The 14392-nt window shown below is 36.5% G+C and overlaps 1 protein-coding gene across 3 annotated transcripts in view; it reads right to left on the reverse strand.

Annotated features, from left to right (window-relative positions):
• Positions 1-14392, reverse strand: part of LOC118186652 (BAI1-associated protein 3-like) — a 600433-nt gene that overhangs the window by 101580 nt on the left and 484461 nt on the right. For all 3 annotated transcript variants that reach the window (XM_085808773.1, XM_085808772.1, XM_085808771.1), the window contains 2 exons: positions 13373-13408; positions 9270-9424 (listed from right to left, as the gene is read on the reverse strand). In XM_085808773.1, the coding sequence (XP_085664899.1) occupies positions 9270-9424; positions 13373-13408 (191 nt within the window). The remainder of the gene's footprint in view (positions 1-9269; positions 9425-13372; positions 13409-14392) is intronic.

Raw genomic sequence — 14392 nt, forward strand, 5'->3', positions numbered from 1 at the left:
TGCTCAAAAAAGTTTATAAAGTTATTTTAAATAATCAATTGGATCTTAGTTTTGATAACCAAGTACTTCAGTTTTATTTAGAGCAATCTTTTAAATAATAAAGTACTAACATCAGAGAAAGATGTAAAGCATTTGCATGAATGAGCTTTACAAAGTATTTTATGCAAGAAAATAGCATTTTAGTAGCATTAATGATTGTTAAATTTCAGGGTTTACAATTCATATATTATAATGTAGATAATTACTGAGAGAACTAGATTTTTGTAGCGTAGTTTACGTGAGATGAGATCACTTGGGGTCACGTGATATGAACCGGCGAATCAGGATGTTGAATCATGAAAGCATAGTAAATTCTTAAATTAAAATCTTTTTACAAATTTATTGTCTTTATTTATTGGCTTTTTACAAAATTTTAAACTATATTAAAATGTTTATGCCTCCAAAATAAAAAAAAAAAAATTCTTAGAACTAACTTTTGTTATAATTTTTTTATGTGTATACTTGTATACGGTATGTTGTCGCCAATAAAGTCTGCTTGGCGAGATTTGCGCCGGCGAAACGGAAAAGTACCCAAAATTGTTAATAACCAGCATCATATGATTAATTGTTCATTTAATAGTTGATTTAATCGCTTTTAACTTATTTCCTGTCTAAATGTTCTACACAGAAATAACTGGTAAAATTTATTACGTAAATTAATAATTACAAAATTTCGCTTACTAGCCCTTACATTTAATCTTCCGTTCCAGTTTTTCGCTTCAGTAGTTTCGGTTTAGTTTATGCATCTGAGCTGCAAAAGATGATTACTTCGAATCTCCTCGCTATTCCCTTTTTCCTTTTACAAGGATCATTTGATGCATATTCTTTTGCATTTTCGTTCTCTTGCTGCTAAAGACTTTTGTTGTTCAGACAAGGTGAGTAATTTCAACACTAAGCACTTGCAATGATGTATATTGGAAACGTTATCGTCTATTAGCTGCTTCTACGTGTTCTCTTTCACTAATATTTACTCAATGAATTAATGAGATACAAGCCCTTCGAGTAATTGTACAACCTACTTATTACTCAAAATACTACTCGTTTGCGGTTGAACATGCTCGTGATCTGTATCATATTACTCAAGTAAAAGTCACCGTCAAACAACACGAATATCACTTGCAAAAAAGCACTTTATTGCATTAATGCGTTGTTACCTCACAGATATATTACACTTGTTGATATATGGTTGTAAAGATGCGATACTGTAGTTATTGCAGCCATAGATTTTTAAACACCCTCTTCTAGCATTTGCGAGCGATTGGAAAATGCCACACTTTACAAAGTTTCATAGCAAAGTTTGATATATTTCCTTGGGAATAATTTTAATTAAAGTTAAAGATAAACGAAAGCTACAGTATAATACTTAATTATTATATTTATTTTTATTAATATCAAATTTGTCTGAAGTTTGTCTGAATTTTGTACAGAGCATAGTTGTCATTTATTCTTTGTAATGAAGCTAATGATTTTTATTTCGAAATTTCCATCCAAATTGAGTACATGGAAAGGATGTCAACCCTATATTAATCTTTAAATAAAATAATGTATTACAGCACCTTCCTCAAGGTTATAAAAAAAGCAATTGTTACATCTTCAGTTATTTAAATAACTTCGTTTCTTAGGTATTTATTTAAAAAGGGGGGCAAAGTAATAATGATAAAAAAGTAAATAATGATAAAAGTGTCGGTTTCATCACCTTGTTTAATATTCATTAACTCCATTATCATTTAGATGAAGTGAACGATATGTTAAATGAAAGTAATTATCCTAATGAGCTACAGGTGAGCATGCCAGATTTAAGAGTGGAGAAACTAAAAATCGAGATCTAGAAAACGAAATAATTTTCTTAACATCTGTAAAGGTAACAGTATAAGGCATTTTCTCCCTTCTTTCCGCTTGCCTTTGTAGTTTAATTAGAAGCATACTCGGCACATATTCGAGAGATCCAGTTCGAGTCCCGGCGAAGACAATGCCCATTTTCCATCTCTCCAGTATCAAAACTCCTAATGAATCTAAAAGTGGCGCCAGATCTAAAAATTGGTGGACGATAATTCGTCACTTCTAGGATTTGGCGTTTGGCTTCTTTCATCCCCAGTCAACCAATAAAAGAGGAAGTATATATGATGCTGTCCGCATGCCTTCGTAGATTAATGGAAAGCATCCGTGACGTGTATTCGAGAAGCCCAGGGTTCGAGTCCCGGCGAGGGAAGTGTTTTACGTTATTTTTTACGTCTCCTGCTTCAAAAAGACGTAAGTAATGACTCTGAAAAATGAGAGAAGTCAAATACGATTGATTATACGGAAGCCTACATTTTGATATAGAACGAAGAAAGCATCTCTCGCGCGCCTGCATTCGAAAATACAAAAATCAGAATGGTATGTGAAGGGAGTAGCACAGAGAGTATATTAATTACAACTCCCCCCATCTGGGTAGGGAATACATAAATTACAATACATGTTAATATAAACTGGCAAAGTAAACCCAGTGCGAGTTGTGTATCGCATTTCAGACATTACTATCTGCACAGTTTTAATATTTTTGAGAAGTCAAATTTCATATGGCTTGAGTAAATCTTTCAGAGTTCAGTCGTTTACCTGAAAAGATTTGTCTTAATTACTTTAATTATTGGACCTCAGAATTTTACATCCTCTAGTTACCCCACATTTTTTTATAATTTGCCATTTACAATCTTATGCTAATTGTTTACACTTTATATAATTATAATTGCTCTCATGCTTTGACTTCAAAGTATAGCATCAATGTTAGTATTAACCCGGATTATATAGCGCTGCGTTGTTTTGCTGCACTATGTATCATTATAGAGAGCTGCATTGTTCTTCAGTTCCAGCTATTATTGGGAAAAAGATTTTGCGCAGAAAATTGGCATGGTATTGGATCACTCATTGTGTATTTTCTCCTTCTTTACGGAGTTTTTTCATGGTGTAGTTGGACGCATGTCCAGCTAGTAGTCGGGATACTCAGAGCTCGAATCCTGGCGTGGACACTGTAGATTTTTCATGATTCCTGCTTCTGTAGAAACCTAATGACTCTATAAGCTGATCTCTAATTAAAATGTGGTGGAAAATAATTTATTACCACCTGGATCTGGCACGCAGTTTCGCCTTCCTCAGTGACTGAGGGAGGAAGAATATAAGGAATTTTCCCCTTCCTTATATCGTGCCTTCTTATTGCAAGTATGTCTGGCTGGCAATCGAGATTTCCTGACTTCGAATACCAACGAAGGTACTGCTGACTTTTCGTATTTCCTGTTCCGATACAAAACTAATGTTTCTACAACATAAATTTCTGATGAGGACCATAAAAGCTTCACATATAATTGAAAAGCTGTAACTATACTACGAAATTATAGTAATTTAGTAACATTTTCAGCTTTGGAAAATGAAAGAAAATATTCATTCCACGGTGTCGTGATCTGAAATACAACTAATAAGTCACTGCTGAAAGAGAATTTGTAAAGTTAGCTTTTGTGATGTTTTGGCATTTTGCAGCGCCAGTGGAGAGGCCGATCCACTGAGGTGTTAGCACATCGTCCAGAAAGGCTGCTGCGACGCAGCTATCATTATTTCCATGACAGAGCTGCATGCTTCTAGTCGCTGTGTTGGACAACGGCGAATAGGCTGATGACGAAGGACGTGGTTTCAGCGTTTTGGATTTTAGCTAGATTATATAGGGGAACATGGGTGGCGCTGTTATTAGGAGTAAACAATATGTCTTGCTTTTATGAAATTTAATGTAAGTTGTGATACAGTGACCTTAAACGTAATAAAATTATGTGATTGAACATAGATTCGTACTGAAGTACTTAGAAAATAAAGGATGCTTTTATATAACGGCATTTTAAAATGCCGAGTGTCCAATAATCACCAAGAACACGATGAACTTAAATCCTAGCGAATGGGCTCGGGTGCAGTGGCATTTTAAAAGTTTTCCCCATGTGTAACGGGAATACGATCCACTTTACCTTATAAATTCTTCCACAAAGACATCGTTCTTCTTAGGTTGATAGCCCTCAACTAGCTTTACCGTAATCTATTAGCGTATAAGGTATTTCTCCCACCTTCTTGGCATGCCTTCATGGTGTGGTGGTCTGCACGCTGGGCGCGTATTCCAGAGGTCCGCAGTTCGATTCCCGGCTAAGGTGTTGCTAATTTTCATTTTTCATGCTTAATTAAAAACTCCTAATGTCTCTACAAGCGAACCAATTAAAATGCCGATGTAAGCAAACCTAGCCGTGTTGCTGTGTGCCTCATGTCGTGAAGACTGATAGTATTCTTCCCTATTCTCCATTTCCAGATGTAATGCTAATGAAATGGAATTATTGACACGGCCGCCCAGACGGTATAGTGATTAGGAAAGCCTGCTGCTGTAACGAAGTGCCCGAGCTCGAAACCTGAAGAAGGCACGGATGCTTGTAAATGTATAGTGTATTTGCAGCATGGGGGCCCTCTAAATATATGGCAAGACGAAAGTCCTCTCGAGAGATTGGTGTTAGGAAAAGAGGAGTGGGCGATCCTGGGACCTGTTTTCTCACGATGTTCGCCATCAAAGTAGGGGGCGAAACTCTGCGAAGTTGCGCTGTCACCTGTATGGTGTTCAAAGCTATTGCCAGCGACAGGTGCACTCTTGCTCTCCTTGCCAAGATGAAGTTCGTGGAGTTTTTCTGATGTTACTGTTATACAACGGAGATAAGTAACAACAAAACAACAACCATTAACACCCGATAGCGTAAATGAAAGGACACACTTTAGCACATCAATATTTAGATGTTTTTATTAATAAACGGTCTTTATACATGGGAAGTCTTTTCTCAGGAGCAATGAATATGCACCGCATAGCAATTTGCTGCTTAGTATATCCTAACTTTGAACGTAAATTTATGATTCATATTCAAATATGTATATAGTCAAAAAGTGTCGTTAGCTTAATAACGTCGGGAAACGAAGTATATATACATTTTCTGGACAAGATAAATTTTAAATCATTAATAAATTGCGTTTAACATTTTTTTAAACATTTAACAAAATTTGGTTTTTTTTTACACAGGTAAGAAAACTTTAATGAAAAGCAAATTCCATAGAGTTTAATTAATTATTATTTTCATTAATACTCAAAGGAAGTATTCATTTTAGGAGATTAATTTGAGTTGAACAATTCAGAAGAATATTATTAAACAATCGATAGGGTAAGACATTGGTAAAGTGTTATAAAAATGCAGTCAAATAATAGCGCAGATTTTTATTTTAGTTTTTGTTTTCCAAAGTTATATTTCTTACCTTGAGTATCTACCGCCAAACCAGGATAGAGGTTAGTGAGTCTGACTGCCGTACCAAAGGGCCCGGGTTCGAATCCCAAAGGCATGGATGTTTGTAAATGTATAGTGTTTGTGCGACATGGAGGCATTCTAAATATACGGCGAGTCGAAAGCTCTCTCTAGAGGCTGAGGTAGGGGAAGATGGGAGACGTTCAGATTCGTCCCTCCGCTGTGCTCTTCCTTCAGAACTTAGGGCGGAACTGAGCAAAGTTGTACTTCACCTGTATGGTGGGTCCCCAGTGCTCTTGCTAACGACAGGCGCAATATTTCCACTTTACCATGATGAATTTCGTGGGCTAGTTCTGATATCAGACAAGCGTAGCAACACAACAACCTTGAGTACCTACCATATGAGTCATCATACCAACAAATTCTCCTCAAGGCTTAATCCTAGCTGGGGAATGTCTCACCCAAATGTTGTGAAATTGTGTTGCAAGAATATTTTGTGTTTGTATTAATTTCTGACTTGAAACATACTTGAAACATACTTGAAAACAATTCACCCTATACCTGTACTGAAGGTCACTGAACTGTTACTTTTATCTCATCTCTTTTCAGATCGTGCTAGATTAACTATCTGGTCCATAAAGGTCAAAAGTCTCTGGAGGTAAGGGAAATTATAGGTTTAGCACATTGTAAGAGAATTTTTTTATCATTACTCTTTAAGTAATCAGAAACTATAAACATTAGTCTGCAAAGTAACTTAGAAACTTGTCATACTGAGTTTTCAGAAGTTCTCAAAATAATGCAAATGTTTCCTACCTTTTCTGCTTTTTTAAGCGATTCATGAAGAGTTAACGAAACTAATAACAATGAAATCGTTGCATGTGGTATTATAATGAATCTACTCAACTAAATATGTTTTCTTGTTTTAAGTGTGAATGTGCATATTTGTAGATAAAAAATTCATTCTGTCCAAATAAATGAGGTAAAAATAAACAATGGAGAAAGTATCTTTTTCCGTTTACCACATTAAAAAAGTCCTCGCCGGATATTTGCTTTTTAAATCCTGATGGATATCTTTCCTGGAATGAGGCAGAAACATCGCATATGATGAAAAGAAGAGTGATAATGTAATGTAAATATGAGTGTGCTGCAACTCTTCTGGCCGATAAAAGAATAATGGTATCCAATGTCATTTTTCATTCGATTAGGATAGGTTAGGTTATTTGAATGTGGCTAAGGCAGTCAACCTATTGTTCTGGGTTCTAACCCAGATAGAACTATCAGTATTCAGCAGTTCTAACTATTCGTCCACTGATGGGTTCTTCATTCGGAAAATCGAATTTTTTTGTTTTGGATATTACATTATACCTCGTGTAAACAGAAGGAGCTCATCCCAGTTCGTCTCAGATTACAATCGTAGAGTAGCTTACTGAGACTGCGGATTATCTCATTGCGTAGTTGCTGTTGCGTTGATCGAGATCTAATCACTAAGAATTTGAAAACGACGAGTCTAGAAGGACCACACGGAATAACGTGCGGATATCAATGGCCCTCCCTTACCAATGCCCGAAATGCCAGACATCTTGGTTGCATCAGGGTTAGAGATCGTTCAACAACATTACGTATCCTTAATCGCTGCAACAATGTCAGTAAAGCAATCGATTGTCGGGAAGTCGACAATAACTTCAGCTTTATTTGATGCTATGTTAATGAAATAAGCGTCTACAGTGGTAATTCCAACAATGCACATAGATATGTCAATGACGTGAGGCCATCTTTTCTAACGAATGGTTTCTGCTTACAGCATCAAGATGACTACACTCAAGAGCCAAAACATTATGACCACCTGTCAATAACGAGTTGGGCCACCTTTGGCGTGCAACACAGCTTCAAGCCGCCTTGGCATGGATGCCACAAGTCCTTGATAGATGGCCGGAGACAGATTGTACCAGATGTTGTAGCAACGGTCACGGAAATCCGAGATATTGCGAATTGGTGGTCTTTGACCTCTGAGCTGCCGTCCCATAACATCCCAAATGTGTTCTATCAGATTGAGATCCGGTGAGTTAGGCGGCCAGGACATTAACTGGAAATCAGCATCATGTTCCTGGAATCACTCCAACACAATTGTAGCCTTGTGACACGAGGCGTTGTCCTGTTGGAACATTTCATTTCCAGCTGGAAAAACAGAGGCCATGTATGGTTGCAACTGGTCCGCAATGATGTTCAGATACCCTGTAACATTCATGGTCTGCTCTACTGCAACCACGGGTCCCAGAGACGCCCAAGAGAACGTCCCCCAGAGCATAATACCGCCACCACCGGCCTGTGTATGACCTACTGTTCATTGAGGGAGCAACTGTTCGCCTGGAAGACGGCGTATCCTGACACGACCATCGGCGTGATGAATGACAAACTGTGATTCATCTGACCAGGCAACTCTCTCCCACTGATCCATGGACCAGTCGCGATGTTCCCGGGCCCAGCGCAGGCGCAGTTGGCGATGACGCTTGGTCAGCAAAGGCACACGAGTGGGACGTTTGCTGCATAGCCCCATATCCAACAGCGTCCGCTGAACAGTGTGCTCCGATACTTTTTTACTTGGCCCTGCATTGTATTCGGCTGTCAACTGAGCCACTGTCTGATTCCGGTTTTGCTTCACTATGCGAGACTGTCTCCGACGACCTTTTTCTTTGATAGCGTGTGGACGTCCAACACCGTGTCGTCTACTGCTGGTTTCACCGTCATTCATCCACTTTTCATACGTACTAACAAGTGTAGATCGCGAACAACCCACGAGTCGTGCAGTTTCGGAAGTACTTGTTCCGAGCCTTCGAGCCATTACAATCTGCCCTCTATCAAAGTAGCTTAGATCCGCAGCCTTTCCCATCACACACAGAAGTAAGTGAAAGAATGATTCTTCAGACTCTCCAGCAGCAGTTAAATACCACTTCCACCTGATCACGTGCCTTCCACGTCATCCAGGCGCGTTCATCGCAAAATGTAGGGCTGGTCATAATGTTTTGGCTCTTGAGTGTATATTGGAGTATGGAAGCACCGAGGAGAACAAGTGTTGGAAGCTTGCATTCTTCACCGTCAAAATGGACAAACATCTGGATTGATGGTATAGAGTGCCACAGTTTAAAACATCGTGTTCTTCTGTCTCCTCACTTTTGAACAGGACAATGCCAGACCGCATATCGCCGACGGTGTCTTACGTTTCTTCAAAACACAGGCTGGATACACATGGAGACTCCTGCTTTGGCTAGTGCCTTTTTAAGAGCAGTACCCCAAAACTCACAATTCAGCACGACAGATAAACTTTGGTGTAGACCTGAAGCCACATGGACGTCACTAGTTGTAATTACATTCCGAGGTCCTTTTGACTTTTGATTTCCAGCCGTTTAAACAGCTGCTAGTTGTAGCAGCGTGGTTACCGATTTCCCCAAAATTTTAACAATTTAATTCTATTACAGTGTAATTGTATAGTAATTATGAGCCTATTAACTTCTTTCCTTGGTGCAGCAATTTTATGACCAAAATGTATTTTCATAAAAGTAGTTTACCTTATTTTAAGAAACTTTGTAATTAGAACTACATCACTAAGATGAATATTTAAAAGATATTAAAGGCCTTTTCCTAAAGTCCAGTGAAAAGTCGTATTTGAAAAAGAAATAAGAAAAGCTGCTTCTAAGTTTTTGTTTATTATATTTAGTAACTTTAAGCTTTTAGTGACTTTAAGATTTAGCTGAGAAGTTAATAAAGGAATAACTTTAATAGAGAAACAATTTTACTTTTGTATTAGTTTTATTTTTTTTTGGGGGGGGCATGCTGTTTATATTTATTATTCAGAAAAAAATATTTTACTTCCCAACTTTATAGAGCTTATTACTAATATTTCTATCAGCACAGAATCCCATATAATTAAAAAATCAATAAAAATTTACTTACTCTTTCGGCAGACAATCTTTGAAGCGGCTAAACTCCTGAAGGACTAAAAATAACTCAAAGACATCAGTTTCCGACATTTTCGACAAGAATTTATTGATGTAATCACGATTTTGTGCTGTTACTACTGACTGAGAATTGTTGATCTCTTGAAGGGCCTGAAAGGAAGAAATTACTGCAATGTATTTAAAACGTTTATTGTATTTTATTAGCATATTTAATAAAGGAACGATTAGAACTTGAAGGAATATGTTACACTTTCAAACTAGCTTTACTTTTTATGCAATGAAGAAAATGTTTATACTTTTCTTCAATATTAAGAGATCTGCATTCTAATATTTATAGTTAACGAAATTTAATTTATTATTGAAAGAAATATATGTTTGGATTCAGTTTAAAAACCCTATTTAAGTAAGCTTTGCTTAACTGAAACAATGGATAAACTAACACGAATCAGTGAAGTCCAAAACAGTGATCTGGCAGTGCTTTTAAGACTAACTCTTTGACATCATTTCATTCTTCAGAGATAAGTATGTACTTTTACTCTGAAAACGATTGATCTCTATATGTTGTAAACGACATTACTTATACACATTGATGGATTATGTCAATTTAATGATTCACAAATATTGCTAAACTATCGTAAACTAAAACATCAAGGATTTCAACAAATTATAGAAAACCATTTTATAAATCGTCGTCTCAAATGAGTTTTTCTCTTTGTATAAAGAAACGTGTCAGCATATAGTTGCTAGTTCATAACTGCTATTCACATACGCCAGGAGAGGATTTCTTAAACTTGAAATTTAAGGATTCCTGAACTGAAACTGAAATTCGTCAATATACAAGGGATGTTTTCTGCAATCAAAAGCTGGGTTTTAAAAAAAAAGCAAAGATAGATCACTTATTTAAAACTAAGCACGAACACAACCTTACACTTCATCACTTTCAAGGACGACTTGCCGCAGGTCTTTCATCTTCAGCAGAAAAGATATTTTACTTTTTTGTCTTATTTCCAAATTAAAAAAAAGTGTTACATTGGTGCGCTCTTCGTCTAGCATCAGTCATTATTTTAATTGAGTAACGCTAAAATGCAACAATATCATATAAATCGTGACTCATATAAATCGTCAATCAATATCATATAAATCGTGAAAAAGAAATAAGTCGATTTTGTAATTTTTGCCTATAAGTTTGTCTGCCAACGCAGTTTGACAACCACCACCACTCTAAGGTAAATGTGAAATCTCTTACTTCTGTTGTGTCCTACTAGTGGTGTAGCTACAGAAGAGGAGGGCGGAAGGAGCGGTCAGCCCCGGGGCGCACATTTTTGGGACGTCATTTTCCCCATGAAATATAGTATAGGCGATATCTATATGGATCTCCAGAGCAGAAAGACATACTAAAATTTATTGAATTATATCAGAGTTCACTACGGTTATCTGTCTAAGAGGCGGGATGTTTTCGTGGAGGAATAAAATTCTCCGTGAAGGGCTTAAGAATGAGAAATGGCTCATATTCAAGTTACGAAAAGGGCACTGGATTATATTCATGTCATTGCATGCGTGAATACAGTTTTACTTACCCTACGTTACACATTAGTTAAACACCAAAAGGCAGCCAGCCCGTTGTTGGGATTTGACTTCAAGACGAATTACAGTATTCAGCTATCTCACCCACTCGATCATTGACTAGAGGAAGAACGACTAGATGCCGAACGGTGATATAAAACTGATTTGAGGAGAGAACTTTTTTACACCGGACAAAGTATTTCAAGAAATGACAAACAGGATTCAGTAACTTCATGTTTTTGCTATAGCTGCCTTATTCCATCAAAACCTTTGAATGAAAAATACGAAGAACATTAAATTATTATCTTAATGACGTAAATAAGGAGGAATTCCACAGTGAGAGAGGAATATTTCAAAATTTTATCTCTGTTACTTCTTAAAAAGACAAAACTGAGAAGTGAAAGGACAGTTACTTTGAATTTTTACATCTTATTCTAAACCTACAAAATCTACAAAACGAAACTCCAAATGTTGTAATTCTACTTCCTCACACTTGCTTAAGTATAACTTGTCGTAATTTCTATGTGAAACCTAAGACCTAAGAACCTACCTAAGACCTAAAAAATAAATAAGTGCCATTAATAAGTATTTAACAATACTGTTTTGTCAAGAAAAGAGCAACTGCTCCAAACTTCCTGAATGTCATCGAAGACTTTGCTAAAAGAAAAAAAACAAGCAAAATAACATTTAAAAATGTCGGAATTAAAGTTTCATTTACTATATAAACACGGAGCTTTTATTTATTTACTAGTACGTCGTTTTAATATTTCATAAATATTATGTTTTGGTGTGCATTGAGAAGGGCGGTAAATGGACCTCTCCGGGTGCAAAAGTTCTCCCTACGCCACTGTGACCTACTATACGACGAAAGGCAAAGCTAACAAATACTCTAGTATTTGTATCGCAGATCGGTAGAACTGGATAGTTCTATGGTTGTTCTTCCGTGTTTAATCTCTACGACAAATATATGAAACATTTCCCCTAAGAACATTGTAATGTTCCCTAAGAACGTCTTACATGAAAGTATTCTTGCTTCAGATATAATCCCTTACACTGGTTTTCTGTTATTAAATAACTTAATGTAAATTTTTTTCAGGATTTACATCAGACAGGAGACAACTGATTAGTTTGAAGATCACGAAATAAAGCACCTGGGATTGATAAATCAGTGAAACAAAGCTTCAAAGTTTACTTTTTATGATGTGGAAAATGAAGATCCACTAAGCCTATACAACCTTACAGTTTCTGAAAAACAACGCAGCATATTTTTTTTAAAACCGAACTATGTTCGAAGTTTTTATTACCTTAAGTCTTGATTTATGAAAGTGTCCGCTTTCATCTGTCCAAGTGGAATCGAGTCTGAGAAAATATAGCAGTTTCTGCACCATCTGCTTAAGTCAATATTAATAACCACTTACCTTTGGAAACATTTTCCGCATAGAGCTTATGTACGGTAGATGCGAAACTGCACCCCTCATTGTAAGGATTAAGATAATCCGATTTGCGTTTGCCAAATTGTGAGCTTAATCATTAATATGAGATTTTCAGGTCCATTCCAGAAAAGACAACATCGACAGCTACCGTCGCTAGATCATTCAAACGTCAAAATCTTATAAACTGGAGAAATTTTAACTCTTCAGAAGCAATTTCAAGGATTAAAAACCATTTGTACTGAAACATTGTAATAGTAACCACTGTGTTTTGTCACTGGTTATCGATATCATTTATGAGGTATTATAAACATGTACACGTATAGTGTCACTAAATACATTCAAAAGATTCTAGAAAATAAATTCCTAAGTAATTTGATGAAACTTCTTTCCCTATAACAGTTTTGAAAGCGCTTTCTCTTGATTATGGTTTAGGAAACGAAGTTACAGAAGACTAATTCCCATCCATTTTTATTTCACTAATGAAATGAAATTCGTTTTACTTCAAATAAGTATAAAAAAACAGACTATTTTATAAAAAAGTATCAAAAGTTTTAAAATCTGAGAGTATTTTCAGACAGTATTCATCACATTCTAAAAAATTTGGGATTTCTTCTATTTGAATAAATAAGGTAAAAGAAAAAATGCTGAGAGATTTTCTGACAGGAAATTAACGTATTATTTTGCAATAAATTTAGCTAAATAAAAAAAGGATTAATTCTATGCGTTTTTACGGTACGTATGAAAAAAAAAAAAAAAAGAACATGAAATAAGTATTATTTTTTAAAATTTCTCTTATAAAAAATACGTCAAATATTTTTGCACGACAGTGCGCTGCTTAATATTCTTCCCTACCTACATACAGAAAGTTTTCATTCCATTTTTATCATGAACACCTTTATGAAACCAATTTTTTGTCCCTTCTTCAAGCATATGAAACAATCAATGAAATGTTTCGTTTCCGCTTATTTTTATATGTTTTCCTGCGGTTTTTCTATACGAGTATCGGAGCTTCGCAACTAAAGTTAGATGACAGTAGAGAACCTGGGGAACTTCAACAAATTTAAAATATTTCATTCACAGGTTAATACTTTTTGATACTTACTTTTCTTCCAATTCTTTTCGATATTTCTTCATAGAGCTGAAAGAAAGTAATATCAATGAGAAACCAGAAGAAACTGAATTAACTGCATGTGCATAATTGATGAATAAAAATATCTGAATGAATTTTTTTTGTCGTTTGCATGTGACTTTTGTTCTTGCCGTGACTAATCTCGCTTGTCTGATATCATAGCTTTCCTCCCATTGGCGGGCACTTGGCAGACTTAGGCTTGGCCACAACTAAGGCCGGAAGCGGTAGCCACTTGTAGAGGCACCTAATAGGTGGGCCACCGTTACCTCCTATGAAGGGACGGACAATTACAATCATGCCTTCTCCGAAATTCGAACTTGGGCCTTTCGGTACAGCAGTAGGCTTCCCTATCCACGACACCGTCTGGGCAGCATACGATATCAGAGCAAGCTCTCGAAATTCATCGTGGCAAGGCAAGGAGGCAAAGTTTGCGCTTGTCGTTGGCAAGAGCCTTGGGCCCCAAACAGGTGACAGTACGAATTTGCTCAATTTCGCCCCCCCCCCAGTTTTGAAGGAGAATAGTCCGGAAGGTCGGGTCCGAGGGTCTCCCACCCTCTTGAGAGAACGCATATCATTTTTATAAAGTATAACCTTATTTTACGCTCTTTATTCTCTTTTGTATTCACATGTTTGAATTTTCTCTATGTAAAGAAATAAGATTTATCTCACAATGAGATTATTTTTTCTTAACCCGCCGGAAAGCGCGTGGGGTGTATCATACCCCAGCCCTACATAAAAGGGAATATCCCTAACTTGTGAAACTGAAATTCTGTGCTGCTTTCAGTAGCTGAGTGTCTAGTTGTGGCTGACGTTCAGAACCGCTTTTTCTTTGCCTGTGTGTTTCAGAAAAAGATTTATCGGTATTTTGTTGGAACTGGGGATGACACACCCCACGCGCCTGTCCGCGTAAGTGTTTTTATGACTGAATATTTAGTTCAGAAATTTATTTCTAGAGTGTAGCAGTAAATATTTCTACTCGAAAGTGATTTTAAA

This window comes from Stegodyphus dumicola, chromosome X2 (genome assembly GCF_044657685.1).
Source record: "Stegodyphus dumicola isolate Sdum_Otavi_A_Nest chromosome X2, ASM4465768v1".
Classification (NCBI taxonomy): Eukaryota; Metazoa; Arthropoda; class Arachnida; order Araneae; family Eresidae; genus Stegodyphus; species Stegodyphus dumicola.